This window comes from Lethenteron reissneri, chromosome 68 (assembly GCF_015708825.2).
Source record: "Lethenteron reissneri isolate LAM-NWPU_2019-01 chromosome 68, ASM1570882v1, whole genome shotgun sequence".
Taxonomy (NCBI): domain Eukaryota; kingdom Metazoa; phylum Chordata; class Hyperoartia; order Petromyzontiformes; family Petromyzontidae; genus Lethenteron; species Lethenteron reissneri.
In genome coordinates, this window is record NC_083846.1 from 478,025 (window position 1) to 499,912 (window position 21,888).

Consider the following 21,888-nt stretch of genomic DNA (forward strand, 5'->3'; position numbering starts at 1 on the left):
GTAGGTGAAAGGGTAAGTAGGTAAGTGGATGAGAGGGTGTGTAGGTGAATTGGTGCGTGAGAGGGCGAGTTGGTGGGTGAGTGAGAGGGTGAGTTGGTGAGTAGGCTCCAGCCCCCCACCGCCCGCTTTGTCTTCCTCATGCAATGATGCCGCATTACTTTTCAGCCCCCCAGCTTTCTGTTTGCCCCCCCCCCCAACTATGACCAGACCCTCCTTATCAATCATTCTTGTTTTACTGCATCAAAACTACACTACCACTTACAATAACCCATATCTTAATTTTAAATTATCATGCTCTGTACAATTGTATAATTGCTGTTAGTGCCTTGGTAATGGTGCTTTATAAATCTAATTAAGATGAGAAGAGATAAGTGTTCAGCCTTGCCGGCACTTTTATTCAAACCGCAACAATGGATAGCTTGTGCCCCCTGTGTGCCTACAGAGCGGTGTTCTTCATTGCCTTTAGTGCCGCCCCCTGACATGCAGCCCCCATCACAACACCGCATGTGAAAACACCCCCCATCATCGTGCTGTCAAAGCCCCAATGGTTTCATGTGTGTCGACCCTCACACTGATGATGTCTTATCGGTGAAAGTGGCCCCCCCTCTGAAAAATATAGAAAATCACTGCCATGACCAGTTGGGCCAGACATAAAAAATGTAACCAAAGCTGAAGAGAGAGGAGCAAGTGGATGAGAGGTTACACGCAAGTTCACCTCTTTCCTGTCTACAACGTCTGAAAGTTGCAAGGTGGTGGGTGTCCCCGTTCACCGTGGAATCTCGCAACGCGCAAGTGGCTCGGCGTTCAGTTTATGTAGAGAGGCACAGCAGTCGCGCCGTCGTTTTTAAAGACGTTGCTACTCACCGCAGAGAACCGTCGTGACACGACCGCCGAAACTCTACAATAGCTGGCACCAAACTGTGCCACGCCCTCCCGCGTGGCCTTGTGGGAGCCTCAGCACCGATAAAGTTATTGTTTCTAGATTTGAAGCTTTCGTGACTGCAAGGATTCATACTCTTTGTTTTTTCTGGTAAAGTCACGTAGGTAAAAAAATAAAATAAATGAAAACAACTAAATTAAATCACGACGTTTCGGAGGCAACACAAGCTTCCGTCTTCAGGTGGAACCGTTACAGCCAAAAGCACTGTATTAAGTTATGATGACGTATATGAAAAACAACTTAAAATATAATACATGTATGTCATCGGAACGGAAAAGGGTTGATGACATCCAAACCATTAACGCAAAGCGAGTGGGGCTCAGGCAGGATGCGTCACGGCTAGAAGGGACGAAGATGATAGCCAATGGTCAAGAGTAAAAACGGAGTGGCAGCCAAGGAATGGAACGTGTCCGAGAAGACGGCTACCGTGGAGATGAAGCGATGAAATCGGCTCTTGTGCAGGTGGTGGGTGGATTGTTACGTCGCAGAATCATGGCTGCTGCTGCTGCTGCCGATGATGACGACGACGATAATGATGATGACCACAGGGGTCGTTGGTAACTACAAACGATAACCGTTGACTCCCCACGGGGACTGCAGAGCTCGGACGATTGTAGGTGCCGGCTCATCGTGCTGCTGCCTTCCCGCTCATCTGTGGTTCCTCCACGCACCTTGGAGGTGTCCCCTCTGTTCGAGAGCGAGTTCACTATGTTTTTATTATACCAGGTAAGGCCCCACACTGAACTGTACTATCTGTGATAGCCAGTGACCTGGCTATCACAGATAGCTAGAGCGAAGTGGCTTATGTGGAAATCTATAACAGCAGCCAGATACTCTGAAAACGTGATGTTGACTACCCTGCCTGGTATGCAGGAGGTCGTGGGTTTGATCACGACCCTGATTCCTTTATATTTTGAGTTTGCATGTCCATCTCCCTGTGGTCGTGTGGATTTTTTTCCGGGTCCTCCGTTTTTTTCCCTCTGCGTTCAGAATCAATGTCACGCGTTCAGAGTATTTTGCTGCTGTAAATTTCGAGATGATGAGCCACCACTTGGTTGAGCTATCATTTGTGATAGCCAGGTCACTTCTGAGCTACATAGCTCAGTGGACCCTTACCTGGTAAAAAACAAAATAGTTAAATTAGTTAAGGTTACCACAAGCAAATATATATTAAAAACACACCGTGTGTGTGTATGTGTGGCTTTAATTGTTGTTGAGGACAATGAGCCAGCCGGGGCAAACCACCCCACCGGGGGAATCGGAACCGGCGCCGCACGAGCGTCGGCCACTAGCAGTAGGAGAGGACCCTGGTGGAGGCAAGCAGCTGGCGCAGGGTGGACGTCAGCGCCGGCGCGGCCGTGGCGGCGGCTCGCATTTCCGCGGGAGTGGAGTCGCGCGCGGCCAGCAGCGCGTGGCACAGCGTCGAGTGAAGCTCGGCGCCATCGGGAAGCTCGTCGGTGAAGGCTGGAGCCGACTCGGACATCCGCAGCCGGCACGACCGCTCGGCCGTCACCAGCAGCAGGCCCCAGGCGTCGCCGCCGGCGGCCTCCTCGCCCTCGCGCACCTGCAGCCCAAAACAAACCAGAAAATGCGATAAAAATTATATGTTATAAATAATTCTCGTGAAAACCTACAACTATTAAACGAAAAACTACTTTTTATTTTATCAGCTAAGGCCCCCTGAGCGGTGTACCTCTTTTTCAGAAGTGACCTGGCTGTCACGAATGAGAGCTGAACGAAGTGGCTCATCATCATCACCGTGTGGAAATGTATAGCAGGAACCAAATACTGTAAACGCATGATGTTGATTCTAAATGTGGAGGGGAAAAACCGGAGGACCTGGAGAAAAATCCACGCAACCCCGGGGAGAGAGAGACACGCGAACTGCAAATATACAGCAGGCGTCATCAGGGCCGGAATCGAACCCACGACCTCCATATCAGGCGAGGTAGTTAACCCTCTTTCCCATTCCGATGACGTATGTGTACATCAAAACGAAATCAGAAGTAAAAAAAAACCTATCAGGACCAAGGCTCCCACAAGGCCGTGCGTGAGGCGTGTCACAGTTTGGCAGCAGCAGCTATCGTAGAGTGCGGGCGTATCGCTGGAGTTCTCCGCGGTGAGTACAATGTCTTAAAAAACAACGGCGATATTACGCCGCTCTAAATACATTTAACAACGAGCCGCTTGCGAGTTCCGGGATTCGGCGGTGAACGGGACACCCTCACCCTGCGACTCGCAGAAGACGTCTCGGATCGGGAAAGGGTTAAAAAACGTCTCCTAGCCACCGTGGATGTGTGCAGTGCACGTGTCACCTGCATGACGAGCTGGTGAGCACCCCTGGTCGCATTCCATCGACTCCAGGAGAAGGAGAAGTTTGACACCAGCAGGGCCATCTGCTCGTAGGCCCTGCTCTCTGCCTGCGCGTCCTGGTGGTGTTAGAATCAGAATCATAATATAGGTTTTTGGGTCAGATCACGTTATTTATAAATGTGTCGTAACCCTCCACCACCTGACACGGCCAAAGAGTAAAAAATGTGTCACGTTTTTCAAAGGACAAAATAATTCACTTCTTTAGCCCACCGGTGTGCTGAAGAGAGAATCAACAGCATTTTGAAATTTGACTACGACGTTTCGCTGATAATTACAATCAGCTTCATCGGGCAAGAATGGTGAAGCTCTCCTGTTGCTTCCGGTCTTAAATAGAGCAGCATCAGGGTGACGTCATCATTTAATTCAATTCATACTGGCGGAATCCGATGAGCTATAAAGCTCTTTTTCACAGAGGTCTAGAAGAAGGGGCACGGGGTAAGAACGTTACAACAACAGTACAAAAACACGATAAGAGTGCAAAGTACAGGAAAGTTAAGCAAATCACCCAAACACAAACATACTAAACCACTCCCATCCGACCAGGTGAAGCCCACTGAGGTATTAACTTATTTGTCAAAAGCGGCGTTCACGCCCCTAATCCTCCACCCACACTGATCTAAGCAAGCTGGCTGCGTGCCAGATGTCACGGTCCAATTTTTTCCAAGTTAAAAAAAAACACTAAACTATCAGCTATTTTTTTATTTTACCGGGTAAGGCCCACTGAGTTACGTAGTAGCGACCTGGCCACCAAAAATGATAGCTCAATGAAGTGGCTTATCACCATGTGGAAATTTATACCAGCCAATTACTCAAAACACACATTGATTCTAATTGTGGAGGGAAAAACCGGAGGATCCAGAGAAACATACACACGACCACGGGGAGAACATGCAAACTCCAAATATATTGGCGTCAGAGTCGGGATGAAACCCACTACCCCTGTATGCCAGCTGAGGTGGTTCACATCTCGCCACCGTGGTACCCATTTATGTGTATGTATGTTGAACTATTTCGCAACGTAGTCAACCCTGCTAATTGGAGGTGTGGGGGAAGGACAGCAAACTAAGCACAAAAAGCAGTCCTAAAGAAATGCAGTTTTCAATCTAGACTTAAAAGTACAAAGCTCCCGGTGGCTTTCTAATATAGGAAGGAAGAGCGTTCCAGACGGCCACAGAAGCGCCTCTGAAAGAGTGCGATGCGGCGACCATCGTTCAATGGCTCGCCAAAAGCCGCTGCTGCTGCTGCTGCTGCGAGGATAACCGGAGTTCGCGTGATGATGGTTTAACGCTCCTTGACGAGCTCAAGCAGCGAGGTATAGCGGTCAATTTGTGGCGAGCGCTTTGTTGTTGTTGTTGTGTGTGACGAGCCGCGCCCGTGCGCACCTTTACGTTGACGGCCACGTATTTGTCCGAGTGCGCTCCGGGGAAGACGTTGAGGCCGTGTCGTCGCAGGGTGTCGCGCAGCCTGGCAGGACTCATCCACACGCCGCGCAGAGACGACAGGGTCTTGCTCTCGCCCCCCTCCTCCGGCAGCTCGCACAGACGGCATTCGCCCGGCTGATACCACAACAGACAAAGATCCATCCCCGTGTAGTCTTTAACGGACTGTTGTGGTTGATCGTGCTGCTAAAACTAAACAAAAATTTGTTATATTAAACTAAACAATTTTTATATTACCAAATAAGGCCCACTGAGCTGTGTAGCTCTTTTTCAGAAGCCACCTGGCCACACAAATGATAGCAGCTCAACGAAGTGGCTTATCATCAAGTGAAGATTTCTAGCAGCCAAATACTCTAAACACGTGATATGGATTCTAAATGTGGAGGGAAAAACCGGAGGATCTGTATAAAAATCCACGAGACCACAGGGAGAGAGAGAGAGAGACACAAATGTACAGGAATCAGGGTCGTGATTGAACCCACGACATCCCGCATACCAGGCGAGGTAGTGAACATCTCCTAGCCACCGTGGCACTACGAGGGTTGTCTGTCCCCCGGCCCATCTCTGTCACTTGTGAATCCAACCCCGATCTGCTAGAATAGCAAACTCCAAATATACAACAGATATCGTCATGGTCGCGATCGAATCCATGATCTGCTGCACACCAGACGAGGGCGATAACATCTCCTAGCCAGCCCCCCGCGGCATCCCCTAAAAAAAAAAACACACCGCCGACGAACGTTGCCGCTCAGCGATTTTGCCCAGCAGCGACGAACCCGAATCTCGAACTCGACGTCGACGAAGGCGGCCATGACGGTGAACAAGACGCGCTGGGGCCCCTTTGAGCGAAGCTCCCAGCCGTGGTAGGGCATGTTCACGTGGGCGTCCGCCAGGAGGCACACGGGCCCCGCTGTCGCCAGCCGGAAGGCCACCTTCCTGGTGGCCTCGTCGTACGTCACGTCGCTCACGTCGTCCGTCCGCCAGCGCTGTCCTGTGGCGGCGGAGAAGGTGGATGTGAGGTGGGGGGGGAAGCGCTGCGGCTGACGAGATGTTAACTACCTCGCCTGGTATGCTGGTGGTCGTGGGTTCGATCCCGACACTGATGCCTGCTGCTGTATATTTGGAGTTTGCGTCTTTCTCTCCCTGTGGTCGTGCGGATTTTTCTCCGGGCCCTCCGGTTTTTCCCACCACATTTAGAATCAACGTCACGTCTTCGTCGAGCTATGTGGCCAAGTCGCTTCTAAAATAACTATATCGCTCAGTGGGCCTTACCTGGTAAAATAACACAAAGTATAGTTTTAGTATTTATATTTATTTTGAAATTACCGAAGTGGGTAAAGCCGCGTGGCAACATCGCCCGCTGCTGTGAAACTCCTGCCGACGGTGTACTTTTGCAATTTGTACTCTCTACTTTATTTATATATTTTAAGTAATTGGCTTATCTTTCCCTACACTTTGCATTCCTTTCGGGTTTTTTGTTGCTTTGTTTGTCGTTGTAACTTTCTGACCCCCAGAGGTCCGGTAAGGGGGGACCCTTACCGGACATCTGTTGTAAAAAAATCTTCGCAGCTCATGGGCTTTCTCCAGGATAAACAAATAAAGATTCCGATTTACTTTTACATTTTAGTGATTTGCTTACTGTTCCTCTACGTGGCATTCCTATCAGTGTCTTTGTACTGTTTGAATGCAGCAGTGGGGGCAGCCAGGAGGAGGCAGTACAGCAACAATGTGGACATCTCTTGGATTTCTCCCGGATAAACAAAGACTGTGATTCCGATACCGCTGCGTCTCCGCTCGCACGCACGCTCACTCACTCTGTGGGTCCCAGCGGGCGACCTGCGGAGCCTCAAACACCACGAGCGAGGGCGGCACGGCCACCGTGATCCCCAGCGGGGGGTCACGCGGCTCCCCCTCCGCCTCGTGCTCCTCGCCGGCCCCCCGGGAATCACCCGCCGAGGGGGCCCCCCTTTGTGTCGCCGCATCGCCGCCGCGGTAGGGGTACGACCGCAGGTCCCCCTCCTCCTCGAGCTCCTGCCGCAAACAACACGAGACCCCGACCCCGTCAAGGAACGCAAACCACCATCAAGCAAAATCCAGTCGGCCTTCTGATATTAGGAAGCCACTGGAGCTATGCACTTTTAAATCATCATCTAGATTAAAAACTCATTTCTTTATTACTGCTTTTGGTGTTTAGTTTGTTGTGCTTCCTTCGCACCTCCAATTAGCATGGATGGCTACATACGGAGCGAATGAAATTAAACGTACGCACGTCCGCATACATACATACCCCCACCCCCCCAACGCACGCACGCTTGCACGCAGGTCCTACCCCAGAGATGACGGCATTACGAGTGCAACACAACACAGGTGTCAACTCAAAATGCGGGCGGTGGTGGCGGTGGTGGCGGTGGTGGCGGTGGTAGGGGGAGAGGTAGTGTAGTGGTGAGCGCACTGTGCTAGGAACCTGACGACCTGAGTTCGATTCCTGCTCACGGTCAACATCAGTGACGATTATCTGAACCGGTCCTGGGCCTCCCCTAGGTCGACTCAGCCACTAGGGAGACAAAGGCGGCTGGGCGTGGTGCTGGCCACCCACCCCCTCCTGTGCCGTTCTGGCCTTTATAGGTGCTCGCTAACAGGACTTGCCCCAACAGTATGTTAAGGCTACACGGGGGATCTTTGTTTGATGGTGGTGGTGGCGGTGATCGTGATGGTGGTGGAGGTGGCTACGCTGCTGCTGCGCGTGGCAGCGATCCAGCTCTGTGTGTGGAGGCAGCAACAGCGAGTGTTGGTGGATCACTGCACAGATGTCGCAAAACTCCCTTCCCTAAGCTGTGGGTTGCCGTTGAGGACTCGCCGTGCCACTGGCCCTGCCAGGAGAAGGCGGTACGGCAAAGTGTGGACTATCCAGCTGTTCCTACGGCAACGTTGCACTTGCTGCGTTGTCGTGTAGACCTGTAGAGTTGCCGCGTTCACCTGCGAGCGTTGCCGCGTTCACTCGCCTGCGTGATGGTCCAGCCACTGATGAGCGTGGGCTGCGGAGGCAGCTCCAGCAGATCCACGTAGAGGACTCCGCCGAGAGGCAACTGCTGCCTCAAGTCCACCTCGTCGCTCCCCATCGCCCCGCCATGCTGCTGCACCGGCAGCTCTGAAGCCGGAGACAACGTTCAGACAATGTTCAGACAACGTTCATCGTCAGGGGTCAATGGCAGAGCGGCAGCACGGTGCCTCGCAGCATGACACGCATTGCTTCGATACCTGAACTCGGGTGCACTTCTGTATGGTCTTCCCCCGTGTTGTGCAGAATGTGAGTCTGTGAGTGAGTGGAGTTTGGATGTTCTCCCCGTGGTCGCATGGATTTTTCTCCGGGTCCTTCAGTTTTTCCCCTCCACATTTAGAATCAATGCTTGTTTTGAGTATTTGGATGCTGCTATACATTTCCACGTGATAAGCCATTTCGTTTAGTTATCTGCAGTTTTTCTCACCTCCTTTTGAAATCCACTTTGTATTCTGGGTTTTGTTTGACGATTTTTTAAAATAAAAGTTTATTATTGCTGAGAAAAGTAAATGGGCTTGAGCAGGGCACATGATATCATGGCCGAGTTAGGATGACGGCCGATGGTCCAGACTAACGGCGGGAGCGGCAGCCAACAAACGGAACGCGCCCGAGAGAAGACATCCTCCACGGAGATGGAGCGACGAAATCATCCACGAACGCGACCGTCGCGTGACCGCGATGGGGAGGGATGGCGCGGAGAGAGAGGGAGGGCCTTCATTCAGCAGCGGATAGATCCTAGCTGCGGGCGCTGATGACGATGGTGATCAATCAGAATATCTATACTGGAGGAGGAATCCGATGAGCTATAAAGATTATTTTCACAGATGTCCAGTCGGGGCACGGGGTCAGAACGTTACAGCAACAAACAATACAGAAACTACGGTAGGGAGTGAAAAGTATAGGAAAGGTAAACAAATTAAAAAGTAAAACTAAATTATGTTTGTCTTACCATTTAACTATTAGCTTCGTTTTCACAAGCGACCTGGCCACAAATGATATCTAGTTTCTCATGGGGAGATTTACACCAGAAAGTTTAACACGTAGGCTTTCGCGACCAATATTTAAGAGTTTTTTTGGGTTAGATCGCGTAAATATGTGTTGTTAAACCCGCCACCACCCGACACAGCCAATTAGTAAGGTTTGTCATGTAAACAATTCGTTACTAGTACAGCACACCGATGTGTTGGAGAGTAAACCCACAACATTTACAATTCCAGTATGACGTTTCGCCAGAAATTACAACTCGCATCATCAGGTGGGGGCCAGATTTGTGGTAAAAACCTCCAGTTTCGTTCTTAAATAGATGGATACATGTGACATAGCCACTTGTGAGGCAATCAGCTGCCTCTATTATGGATTATAGCAGCAAAAAAAACCGAGATTATTTTAATGCGTAACGTTGATTCTTAATGTGGAGGGAAAAACCAGAGGACTCGGAGAAAAAATCCACACGACCACGGGGAGAGAGAGAGAGACACGCAAACTACAAATAATCCAGCAGGCGTCAAGGTCGGGATCAATCCCCCGACCTCCTGCATACCAGGCGAGGCAGTTAACATCTTGGTGTAAGCCTGCTCAGGGCGTAAGCGCGGCTCACCTGGTGGTGCAGCTCGGTCCGTCTCCACCACGGTGATCTCCGTCTCCTCCTCTGTCCCAGCAACCTTCTCATCGTCCGCCTGTGATGAGGTGCTCATTGGACTCTGCGCACACGAGGCCGAAGGAGCGCGCTTCACGTTTAGTTTGATCGACATTGGGTGTTTCGGTACGCAGGAGCTCGTGGGTTTGATCCCGACCCTGACGCCTGCTGTATATTTGGAGCTTGCATCTTTCTCTCTCTCCCTGTGGTCATGTGGATTTTTCTCCGGGCCCTCTTGTTTTTACCACTACATTTAGAATAAACATTATGCGTTTAGAGTATTTGGCTGCTATAAATATCCACTCAATAATCCACTTCTTTGAGCTATCATTTGTGATAGCCAGGTCTCTTCTGAAAAAAAGAGCCATATCGCTCAGTGGGCCTTACCTGGTAAAATACAAAATAGTTTAAGACTTAAATAATTTATGCGTGCAAACTGGCGCATTTCATTCGTAGATCCCACCAAAGCGCCACCGTGTATGGAAAGCAGGAAAATAAACAGAACCTGCTGAGTACACGGCCAGAACTAGCAGGCAAAGGGCAGTTTACCCACTCACCCACCCACTCACCCACCCACTCACCCACCCACCCACTCACCCACCCACATACCCACCCACTCACCCACCCACTCACCCACCCACTCACCCACCCACCCACTCACCCACCCACTCACCCACCCACCCACCCACCCACTCACCCACCCACTCACCCTCCCACCCACTCACCCACTCACCAACTCACCTTCTCACCCACTCACCAACTCACCCTCTCAACCACCCACTCGCCCACCCACCCACTCACCCACCCGCTCACCCACCTGCCCACTCACCCGCCCACCCACCCACTCACCCACCTTCTCACCCACCTACTCACCCACCCACTCACCCACCCACTCACCCACCCACCCACTCACCCACTCACCCACCCACTCACCCACCCACCCACCCACTCACCCACCCACCCACTCACCAACTCACCCTCTCACCCACTCACCAATTCACCCTCTCACCCACTCACCCACTCGCTCAGAACCAGGGTAAACGGCTGGAACTAGGGGGGGGGGTTAAATCCCTCCCTCCCGCCACCACCGCCTCCTCTCACCTTGCGCCTCTCAATTTGCGCCGCACCTTCCTCTGCCTGCGCGCTCGGCTCCTCCGCTCCGCCGCCACCGTCGCCAACGGCAGCCTCCCCTCCCTCCTTCCCCTCCTGCTCGGCTCCCTCCTCCTCCTCCCGCCGCTCCTTCTCCGGCGGCGCCGCCGTTGCGTCTCCCGTCCGCGGTCTCGCGTCCGATCGTTCAGCCGGATCGGCGGCTGGTCCGGCGGGAACGCCATCCGTCGTTGCGGTCGTGAGGTCGGAGGTGGCGCAGAGGTGGGTGAGGTGGTCGTAGCGGGTCCACAGGATGCGCACGGCGACCGGGCAAGCGGCCAGCGGCTTGGGCAGCTCGAAGCCCACGCCCCGATCCGCAAATTCGTAGCCTTTAAACCTGCGCAGGTGGTTGGCGGACAACGTGGCAGGAGGAATGTCCGTGAATTGTAACTGTAATAAAAACAATGACTTTATTTCATTAAAAATTATGGTGACAACCCGGTTTCACGTCGGGGATGCGTTCCTGTATGCCACCCAGTGTGCCACCCGGTGTGCCACACGGTGTGCCACACGGTGTGCCACCCAGTGTGCCACCTCGGATTCTTGTTGAGGTTGGCCCACAGCATGAGGGTCATGAAGGGGCTCTCCACCACCGTCTGAAGGTTGCCAGTCTCGAGGTCGGCGTCCTTGCTTGCACACTGGCACCCGGCACACACACAGATTCCCCGTATAGGCTCAACAGACTGTTGGGTCAAGTGCTGTTTATGACAGGCACCTATGAAGGCCGGCATGGCACACGAGGGATTGAGTGGCCAGCACCACACCCGACTGCCTTTGTCTCCCCAATGACAATGTTTACACACTGCAGCAGGTACTCATTTGAGGCCGAGTCAACCTAGGGTAGGCCCGGGACTGGTTTGATAATCGTCACTGATGTTGATTGTGAGCGAGAATCGAACCCGGGTCGCAGGGTTCGTCGTGCAGCATGCTAACCGCTACACTACCGCCATCACCACCACCACCATCATCACCAATACCCAGCGCCATTCGCCACGAAGTGACGGTGACATCATCACGGTGCCTGTGCCTAGGCCAGGTGCACTTTGAGGCCACGTGATGTGTCGAAGCCTCGCTGGCAGAAATAAAAAATGGGACAGACCCAGGTGCCATGGGTCGACTGATTGAGATGACTGGCAGATGCACCAGCTGTGACCCCGACTGTGCCAACACCACCAACACCAACACCACCACCATCACCACGTGCACCAGCGTAGCTGGATAGACTCCATTCCGAGCCATCAACCAATCACCTTCAGCAGGTCATGGGTGACCTGGTCCAGCTTTCTGGCGATGATCTCCTGCAGCTGCAGGATGGAGTGGCGATGCCGGGACACAGTCTGCACATTGAGAACTCCGTCCGGCGTGTCAGCCAGAATAAGCTCCAGCTCCTCAATCAGCTGCACACACCACGAAGGCAAAGATCCAGCATGTAGCCTCTATAAAACAGACTGCACCCAACAGCACGTCGCCCTCCATGCAGAATCATGGAGCAGCAGGGTGCGCACGGACTGACGCGAACTGTATCCCCGCATCCCTTCAAAACCGCGGGACAGAAAACAGGTGAGGGAGAGACAAGGACAAAGATCCCCCATATATCCTTAACAGGTTATTGGGCAAAGTTCCGTTCTCGAGCAGCTATGAAGGTTGACACGGCGCAACTATATGGGGGACCCATATGAGGGGGGTGGGTGACCGACGCAACGCCCAGCTGCTTTTGTCTCCCCAGTGCTGACGTTGAAGAGCATAAACCATCATCACGGGAACCCCGCCGGTCATCCTCGCAGCAGCTGCGGCGGCCTCTGCCATCGAACAAAGACGGTTGCCGTATCGCAGCGCGTTCAGATGCGCTTTTACGGCCGTCTGGAACGCTCTTCCGTCCGATATCAGGAAGCGACTAGGGTCTACGCACTTTTAAATCATCATCTATATTGAAGAATCTTTTCTTTAGAACTGCTTTTGTGTGTTTAGTTTGTTGTGCTTCCTCCGCACCTCCAATTAGCACGGGTGGCTACATGCGGTGCGAAAGAAGTTCAACATACATACGAAATATCACCTGCAAATCACTCAATTACATTTAACATCACCCCCCTACTGCACAAACTTGGCAGGAACCCTCCTGTAGAAAAAAAACGAGTGAGAAAAAAATTATAATAATAAATGAAGCTAAACAGCTCTTTTTCACAAATGCCAGCTCAACGAAGTGGCTCATCATCATAATCATCGCGTGGAAATTTATGGCAGCAGCCAAAAGCTCTCAACGTGTGATGTTGATTATAAATGTGGAGGAAAAAACCGGAGCACCCGGTGAAAAATCCACGCGACCACGGGGAGAGAGAGAACAAGCAAACTGCAAATAGACAGCAGGTGTCAGGATCGGGATCGAACCCACGCCCTCCTGCATACCAGATTAGGTAGTTAACATCTTGCCAACGCGGCACCCCAATAATAAACACGTATGTGCGTGTATACAGATGCAGAGCGGTGGTTGTGTTGGTGCCGTGGGTTCGCGCGCTAACGTCCAGCGTTGTGCTACACTCCCGTAGCATCGTGGCGACGTCAAGCGGGGGTTTATCGTCATGCGTAAATGTATAGCGGTAGGCACATACTCTAAATGCACGTTGATTCTAAATGTGGAGAGAAAAACCGGAGGAATCGGAGAAAAATCCACAACCAGGGTCAGGATCGAACCGCCGCACGCCTGTGTACCAGGCGAGGTCGTTAACATCTCACCACCGTGACGCCACGGTGGTGACATACAGAGCGGTGGTTGTGTTGGTGCCGCGGGTTTGCGCCCTCACGTCCAGCGCGGTGCTGCACTCCGGCAGCACCGTGGCGACGTCACGTGGGGCACTCTCGGCCCAGAGGCTCAGGAAGGTGTTGATCTCCTTCGCCTCGCTCGGGTCCGGGGTGCCGTCGCAGCGCATGTAGCGCTCCCACTGCGAGTGGCGCGAGAGGGTGCGGACTCAGAGCAGCAGCAGCAAGTTATCTGTGTGTATGCTGAACGTCTTTCGCACCGTATGTAGCCAACCGTGCTCATCGGCGGTGCGGGGGAATGACAACAAAATTAAAGGCAAAAATCAGTTCTAAAGAAATTAGTTTTCAATCGAGATTATTCAAACGTGCATAGCTCCACTGGCTTCCTAACATGATGAAGCTTAGCACGGTTGGCTTGCCACAAATGAACCACAATACCTTGATGATCTCGTCAAGGAGCATAAACCATCATCATGCCAACTCTGGTCATCCTCACAGTGGCCTTTGGCTAACCTTCCGAGCCATGCACTTTAAAATCATCATCAAGATAGACAAGCTCATTTATTTTCTAAGTGCTTTTTGTGTTTAGTTTGTTGTCCTACCCCTGGCACCTCCAATTTGCACGGTTGGCTATGCACGGTGCCAAAGAATTTCAACATCCACACATACAAACAATACAACAAACGATAGGAGTGCATAGTAGAGGTAAAGGTAAGAAAATCACTAAAAAATTAACCCGTAAAAACAAAGTTTTTCACTATAAATCCTTTATATGCGTGGCGGCTAGAGTCCTCTCGTCCTCTGGCTTGAGATGGCTGCCACCTATGGGTCAGATGATTGCCTGCCACCATTAAGCAATTGGTAATTAAATATAATTTATTTTTTCCTAAAAAGTGTAAAATTTTGGGAAAAAAATTTCACTAAAATAAATTGTCACGCACAACGAGTCTGTATGCAAAATGTCAGCTCGATTGGATCACGGGAAGTGGGTTAAAAAACGACCGAAAGATTTGCACGGTCGTAAGCGTGCAAGCAAGCAAGCAAGTGAACTTAATATAAAGGATTTAAAAATAAATGAGCACTCGTCAGCTCTGCAGGGAACGCGAGCGTCTGGAGAGTCGCCGTGTAGCCATCACCTGAGCGCTGGCTCTCTGCTGGCTCTCCGCCTGCGCCGTGCTGAGCCGCACGGCCTGCAGGGCCTCGCTCAGCTCCGCCAGTTCTCCATCACGGCGCTCGCGCTCCTGCACGCACACACACACGGTCACCTTGCTCTTACGTAACTTTTTGTAATTTTTGCATCACCTTTTTTAACTTTTGCGAACCTTTTTTGTGTTTTTGCGTGATGTCTTCACTTTAGCGTAAGTTGTTTGTACTTGTGCTTAATTTTATTAATTTTAATTAAATTGTTTACCAACGTGACTTTACCGAAAGAACTAAGAGTATGAATCCTTGCAAATCTAGAATTAATTTTAGCAAAACTTTTTTTTACTTTTGCATAACTTTCTTTTCTCTTTCCCCCGTCTTGAAATGTTTTGTCCATTTCTGCCACCCCCAACCACCGCCTACCTCTCCACTCCCATCGTGCCCAAACGTGATCTGGACTTTTTATCTTGGCACCGCGTCACGAGACGGAGTGTCCAGGTCATTGGGGGTCCGTGCCAACCACGGCGATCACCATGTGGCCGGGTTACCTTGGCCTCCAGCCGCTCCCTCTCCTCCACCTCCAGCCGCTCCCTCTCCTGCCTCTCCGCCTCCTCCTGCTCCTTGCGTATGCGGGCCTCCTCTGCGCAACGACAAAAGACAAAGATCCCCCGTGTAGCCTCAACAGACTGTTGGGGCAAGTACCGCGCGGTACACGAAGAGGGTGGGTGGCCAGCACCACGCCCGGCCACTGTCTCCCTTGCGGCAATATTTACACACCACACCAGGTACGCGTTTGAGGGTGAGTTAACCTAGAGGGGGAGGACCAGGATCGGTTCAGATAATCGTCACAGGCGCTGGCTGTGAGTGGGAAGCGAACTTGGGGCTCCAGGTTCGTAGCGGAGCGTGCTAACCGCTGCGCTCACCGCTCCACTGCACAACGACACAGGCCGACAGAAACACAACAACAACAACCAATGGTGGTGGTGATGAAGTTGTGAGAGTGGAGTGCGAGGCTGTAGTGGCGGCTTGGCTCTGGCTCGAGTGAGCCGGCTCAAAGAGCCACGCTTAACTTCTGAGCCAGCTCCGACCAGTGCACGTTTCCCAGGCATGCTCAGGGATTTTCCCCCACGAGCAGAGCCTCAGTCGAGCCGCACTTTTGGAAGCAAGTGAGTGGCTCAAGGTTGGATTATAAGAGGCTAGATACAACGATAAACTATTTTTTATTATTTTACCAGGTAAGGCTCACTTGAGCTTTATAGCTCTTTTTCAGAAGCGACTTGCCCAAAATCAGAATATGCAGGAGGAATCCGATTAATTATAGAGCTCTTTTTCAAAGATGTCCAGTAGGGGGGCACGGGTCAGAACGTTAAAACAAGAAACACAAACATGATAGGGGTGCAATAAATGATAGCTCAACGAAGTGGCTCATCATGTAGACATTTATAGCAGCAGCCAAATACTCTAAACGCGTGACGTTGATTCTGAATGTGGAGGGAAAAAACCAGAGGACCTGGAAAAAACATCCACGCGACCACTGGGAGAGAGAGAGAGACACGCAAACTCCAAATATAGAACGGGCATCGTCAAGAGTCGGGATCGAACCCATGCCCTCCTGCATACCAGGCGAGGGAGTTAACATCTCTTAGCCACCGTGATGATGATGAGAAAGAGAGACGCAAAGGGGCCGTCCATAAATGACGTCACGCGATTTTGGACAATTTTTTACTCCCCCCCCCCCTTCGTCACACGGCGTCACAAAAAGTCAGACCCCCCCCTCAAATATGACGTCACGAAGCTCTGCCCCCCCCTCAAAAAAAATAAAACATGCTTCAAATCGCTTTAAACTATTGTCATTGTAGTGCGTATTTAATGTGGCGCTGCACTCTGATGTTGTAGGAGAAAACACTTATTACAAAGTCTATTTAATTTAGTAGAACGTGTTGTCTATATTTATTTAAAGGTGCGCATTTTGATGTGACGTCACATTTCTAAAAAAAAAACCCTCGTCACATATCGTCACAAATGTCTGACCACCCCCCCCCCCCTAGGTTTGTGACGTCATTTATGGACGACCCCAAACTCCAAATATACAGCAGCAGGCATCGTCAGGGTCGGGATCGACCCCACGACCTCCTGCGTACCGGGCGAGGGAGTTAACATCTCCTGGCCACCGTGATGATGATGATGACAGAGAGAGAAAGACGCAAACTCCAAATATACAGCAGCAGCAGCAGGCATCGTCAGGATCGGGATCAAACCCACGACCTCCTGCGTACCAGGCGAGGTAGTTAACACCTCCTGGCCACCGTGGCGCAATGCTGGAAGACAACAAACCTTCCTCCTGCCTCCTGCGTTCCTCCTCCTTTTGCTTGTCCACCTTTCCCGACCGCCTCTTGCCGCTGGCGACGACGCTGCGGCTCTTGGCCGACTGCTCACGGTGAAAACACGACAGAGACATGCGGCGCTTAACGATATTCATTCATTTTATGTATTTATATTTGTTGATTTGGTCACCTTTTCAACATACGTTGCTCTCCCATCGCTTGTTTGTATGTACACGTGTTGAACACCTTTCGCACCGTACGTGGCCAACCGTATGTTGTGGAGGAAAAAAACCGGAGGAGGATCGGAGACAAATCCAAGCCACCACGTGGAGAGAGAGACACGAAGACTCCAAATATACAGGAGCAGGCGTCGTCAGGGTCGGGATCGACCCCACGACCTCCTGTAGACGAGGTAGTCAACATCTACCACGACCTCCTGTAAACCAGGCGAGGTAGTTAACATCTACCACGACCTCCTGTATACCAGGCGAGGTAGTCAACATCTACCACGACCTCCTGTATACCAGGCGAGGTAGTCAACATCTACCACGACCTCCTGTAGACCAGGTGAGGTAGTCAACATCTACCACGACCTCCTGTAGACCAGGCGAGGTAGTCAACATCTACCACGACCTCCTGTAGACCAGGCGAGGTAGTCAACATCCACCACGACCTCCTGTAGACCAGGCGAGGTAGTTAACATCTACCACGACCTCCTGTAGACCAGGCGAGGTAGTCAACATCTACCACGACCTCCTGTAGACCAGGCGAGGTAGTCAACATCTACCACGACCTCCTGTAGACCAGGCGAGGTAGGCAACATCTACCACGACCTCCTGTAGACCAGGCGAGGTAGTCAACATCTACCACGACCTCCAGTAGACCAGGCGAGGTAGGCAACATCTACCACGACATCCTGTAGACCAGGCGAGGTAGGCAACATCTACCACGACCTCCTGTAGACCAGGCGAGGTAGTCAACATCTACCACGACCTCCAGTAGACCAGGCGAGGTAGGCAACATCTACCACGACCTCCTGTAGACCAGGCGAGGTAGTCAACATCTACCACGACCTCCTGTAGACCAGGCGAGGTAGTCAACATCTACCACGACCTCCTGTAGACCAGGCGAGGTGGTCAACATCTACCACGACTTCCTGTAGACCAGGCGAGGTGGTCAACATCTACCACGACCTCCTGTAGACCAGGCGAGGTGGTCAACATCTACCACGACCTCCTGTAGACCAGGCGAGGTGGTCAACATCTACCACGACTTCCTGTAGACCAGGCGAGGTGGTCAACATCTACCACGACTTCCTGTAGACCGGGCGAGGTGGTCAACATCTACCACGACTTCCTGTAGACCAGGCGAGGTGGTCAACATCTACCACGACCTCCTGTAGACCAGGCGAGGTGGTCAACATCTACCACGACTTCCTGTAGACCAGGCGAGGTAGTCAACATCTACCACGACCTCCAGTAGACCAGGCGAGGTAGGCAACATCTACCACGACCTCCTGTAGACCAGGCGAGGTAGGCAACATCTACCACGACCTCCTGTAGACCAGGCGAGGTAGTCAACATCTACCACGACCTCCTGTAGACCAGGCGAGGTAGGCAACATCTACCACGACCTCCTGTAGACCAGGCGAGGTAGGCAACATCTACCACGACCTCCTGTAGACCAGGCGAGGTAGTCAACATCTACCACGACCTCCTGTAGACCAGGCGAGGTAGGCAACATCTACCACGACCTCCAGTAGACCAGGCGAGGTAGGCAACATCTACCACGACCTCCTGTAGACCAGGCGAGGTAGGCAACATCTACCACGACCTCCTGTAGACCAGGCGAGGTAGTCAACATCCACCACGACCTCCTGTAGACCAGGCGAGGTAGTTAACATCTACCACGACCTCCTGTAGACCAGGCGAGGTAGTCAACATCTACCACGACCTCCAGTAGACCAGGCGAGGTAGTCAACATCTACCACGACCTCCAGTAGACCAGGCGAGGTAGTCAACATCTCACGACCTCCAGTAGACCAGGCGAGGTAGTCAACATCTACCACGACCTCCAGTAGACCAGGCGAGGTAGTCAACATCTACCACGACCTCCAGTATACCAGGCGAGGTAGTCAACATCTCACGACCTCCAGTAGACCAGGCGAGGTAGTCAACATCTACCACGACCTCCAGTAGACCAGGCGAGGTAGTCAACATCTCACGACCTCCAGTAGACCAGGCGAGGTAGTCAACATCTACCACGACCTCCAGTAGACCAGGCGAGGTAGTCAACATCTCACGACCTCCTGTAGACCAGGCGAGGTAGTCAACATCTACCACGACCTCCAGTAGACCAGGCGAGGTAGTCAACATCTCACGACCTCCAGTAGACCAGGCGAGGTAGTCAACATCTACCACGACCTCCAGTAGACCAGGCGAGGTAGTCAACATCTCACGACCTCCTGTAGACCAGGCGAGGTAGGCAACATCTTGGCACTGCCGCTATGAGTTGCCACACGATCTCGATGATACATTAACCTCGTTGAGCTATAATTTGTGGCCAAGGTCGTCACTGAAACACATTTATATAACTCAGTGGGCCTTACCTGGTCAAATAAAATATAAATGTTTTTAGTTCGCTCGAGGCGAGAGAATCTGAGAGGAAATGTTCCGTCCAACAAGCGGCAGCGTGAGTTGGGGTAAAGTGTGTGGGTATCTCTCGCACACTCCCGCAGAGACGCGAGTGGCCAGGCGTGGAAGAGTAGGCCTACGTCTCTCTCTCGATGGGGAGGGGGTCCCTTCTCCTAGCACGGGCGTGAGCCTGCGCCTTTAACCAGATTCAACACGAAGCAAGCCCTGTTAAAACTTGTAACGTTATACGCGTAAAGGGAAGTTATAAAAGTTAAGATTAATGAGAACTGACCATTGTAGAGTGAATCTCAAGTCAACCCGGCCCTCCGTGTTGAAGCCAAGCGCCGCGTCGCCGTAGCAACCGGGGGGCGGGGGTGGGCGGGGCGAGGGGGCGGGGCGAGGGGGCGGGGGTAAGCGGGGCGAGGGGGCGGGGCGAGGGGGCGGGCGGGGCGAGGGGGCGGGGCGAGGGGGCGGGGTGTGGGCGGGGCGAGGGGGCGGGGCGAGGGGGCGGGGCGAGGGGGCGGGGTGTGGGCGGGGCGAGGGGGCGGGGTGTAGGCGGGGCGAGGGGGCGGGGCGAGGGGCGGGGTGTGGGCGGGGCGAAGGGCGGGGTGGGGTAGAGACGCCTTCTCATTGGTCCAGAGCTCCTGCGCGGCTCGCTGACCACGCCCACTGGGCACCGGTATAGGCCCCGCCCACAGAGCGATGACGCGAATTAGATGCCCCGCCCACTAGAGTGGAGGATGATTTCAGTTTATTTCATTTCATGTTAAATTTCGATTTAAAGCTTTCGTGACTGCAGGGATTCATCTTCTTGGTTCTTTCGGTAAAGTCACGTAGAATGGAAATAATAAAATAATAAAAAAATATATATTTTTTTATTCTGTTTCTTATTTGATTTTTTCCATTCTACGTGACTTTACCGAAAGAACCAATAAGATTCATTTCATGTATTAAGTATTGCCCTGTGAGCCATTCGGCTTTCGAATCGGGTGCAACCACAACAAACAAAAGACAAAAACATTAAAAAGAAAACATCTTAAAGTGAATATGTGACTAAGTGTAAACAGAAAATCCAGGAAAAACAGCAAAATATTCCAGAAAAAGCGCCGTACACCAACGCTGTGTGCAAAAATCCCAGTGGGATGCAAGTCAAACAACAACAACAACAACCACAAGACAACTTAGATTAAGGCCATCATTTTAACTCCGTACTACAACAAACAAACATGGCCAAACCAAAAAACGTTTTCGAAATCACCAAAATAAAGCCATAAAAGCAATGAAACAGTGATCATAGGAACTGTGACCAAATTGTCACAATAAACGACATAAACAACATGTACCACCAAAACCCTGCAGCCATAGCTGGCTGCATGAGTCACTCCACAACAGCAGGAGCATCAGTCGGAGTATAAAACATGTTAAATGCACCTTTAAGATCAGCACACTAAATCAAAACACAGGTCATACTTTGCAGCGGTCATCCGGAGCGAAACATTTTATTTTATTTGAGGCCACTGAATAGCAGTGGCAGCTCAATAGCAGTCGCAGCTATATACAAGGTACAGGAGCAGAGCTGCGTATTGCTAATTCGCATTTAATACTTGATCATATGTAACTAAATTCTTGGTTCTTTCGGTAAAGTCACGTAGAATGGAAATAATAAAATAATAAAAATAAAATATAATAAAATAATATTCTATTCTTTTATTATATACTTATTTTATTATATTCTTTTATTACATTATATGATTTTATAATGTTTTATTTTTATTATTTTATTATTTCCATTCTACGTGACTTTACCGAAAGAACCAAGAAGATGAATCCCTGCAGTCACGAAAGCTTTAAATCCATATATAACTAATGCACCGGATCATGAGAAGCCAGATAGACACAATAAACCATTTATTTTATTTTACCAGAAATGTGTCTCTGAGCTATGCAAGTTCTTCATCACAAGCGACCTGGCTATCACAAATCATAGCTCAAACGAAGTGGCTTATCATCACCATCACCGTGTGGACATGAGTTAACAGCAGCCAAATACTCTACAAACGCGTGATGTCCGTTTTAAATGTGGAGGGGAAGACCGGAGGAGGATACGGAGACAAATCCCCATGCGACCACGGGGGGGAGAGACGCAGACTCCAATTATACAGCAGCAGGCACCGTTTGGGTCGGGATCGACCCCACGACCTCCTGTATACCAGGCGAGGTAGTTAACATCTCCTAGCCACCGTGGCGCCCCAGGATACATATTGAAACGGCACTCTTAGAGTACAAAACAAATAATTTTGACTCCAGAATGAATCACATTTGATGTGCTCAATAAAATGAATCTTATCTATTTGGTGTTTGAAGAACTTAACACGTGTTTTATTGCCAGAAAGTGTAAAACCTGTTACTATTTGTCATACTTTGATACTGACAAAACAGGTA

General features: G+C 51.2%; 1 protein-coding gene across 1 annotated transcript; it reads right to left on the bottom strand.

Annotated features, from left to right (window-relative positions):
- Window positions 1-368: 368 nt before the first annotated feature.
- On the bottom strand, window positions 369-19,821 carry DNAI7 (dynein axonemal intermediate chain 7). Its single transcript, XM_061579152.1, has 15 exons — window positions 19,739-19,821; window positions 16,824-16,917; window positions 15,038-15,129; window positions 14,483-14,587; window positions 13,391-13,528; window positions 11,843-11,989; window positions 11,127-11,230; window positions 10,548-10,929; window positions 9,408-9,510; window positions 7,755-7,900; window positions 6,567-6,783; window positions 5,529-5,743; window positions 4,696-4,869; window positions 3,256-3,369; window positions 369-2,504 (listed from the first exon to the last, which is right to left on the bottom strand). The coding sequence occupies exons 1-15, from the start codon at window positions 19,739-19,741 to the stop codon at window positions 2,229-2,231; spliced, it is 2,310 nt and encodes a 769-aa protein (XP_061435136.1). The 5' UTR covers window positions 19,742-19,821; the 3' UTR covers window positions 369-2,228.
- Between the last annotated feature and the right edge of the window lie 2,067 nt (window positions 19,822-21,888).

What these genes read in the sequence shown, in the direction of transcription:
- DNAI7 (XM_061579152.1), bottom strand. An exon ending in GTGGCTGGACCATCACGCAG is followed by an intron (nt 6,784 to 7,754) that starts GCGAGTGAACGC and finishes TGTTTGCGGCAG; the next exon opens with GAGCTCGAGGAGGAGGGGGA. An exon ending in CGCCCGCTGGGACCCACAGA is followed by an intron (nt 5,744 to 6,566) that starts GTGAGTGAGCGT and finishes CCGCCGCCACAG; the next exon opens with GACAGCGCTGGCGGACGGAC.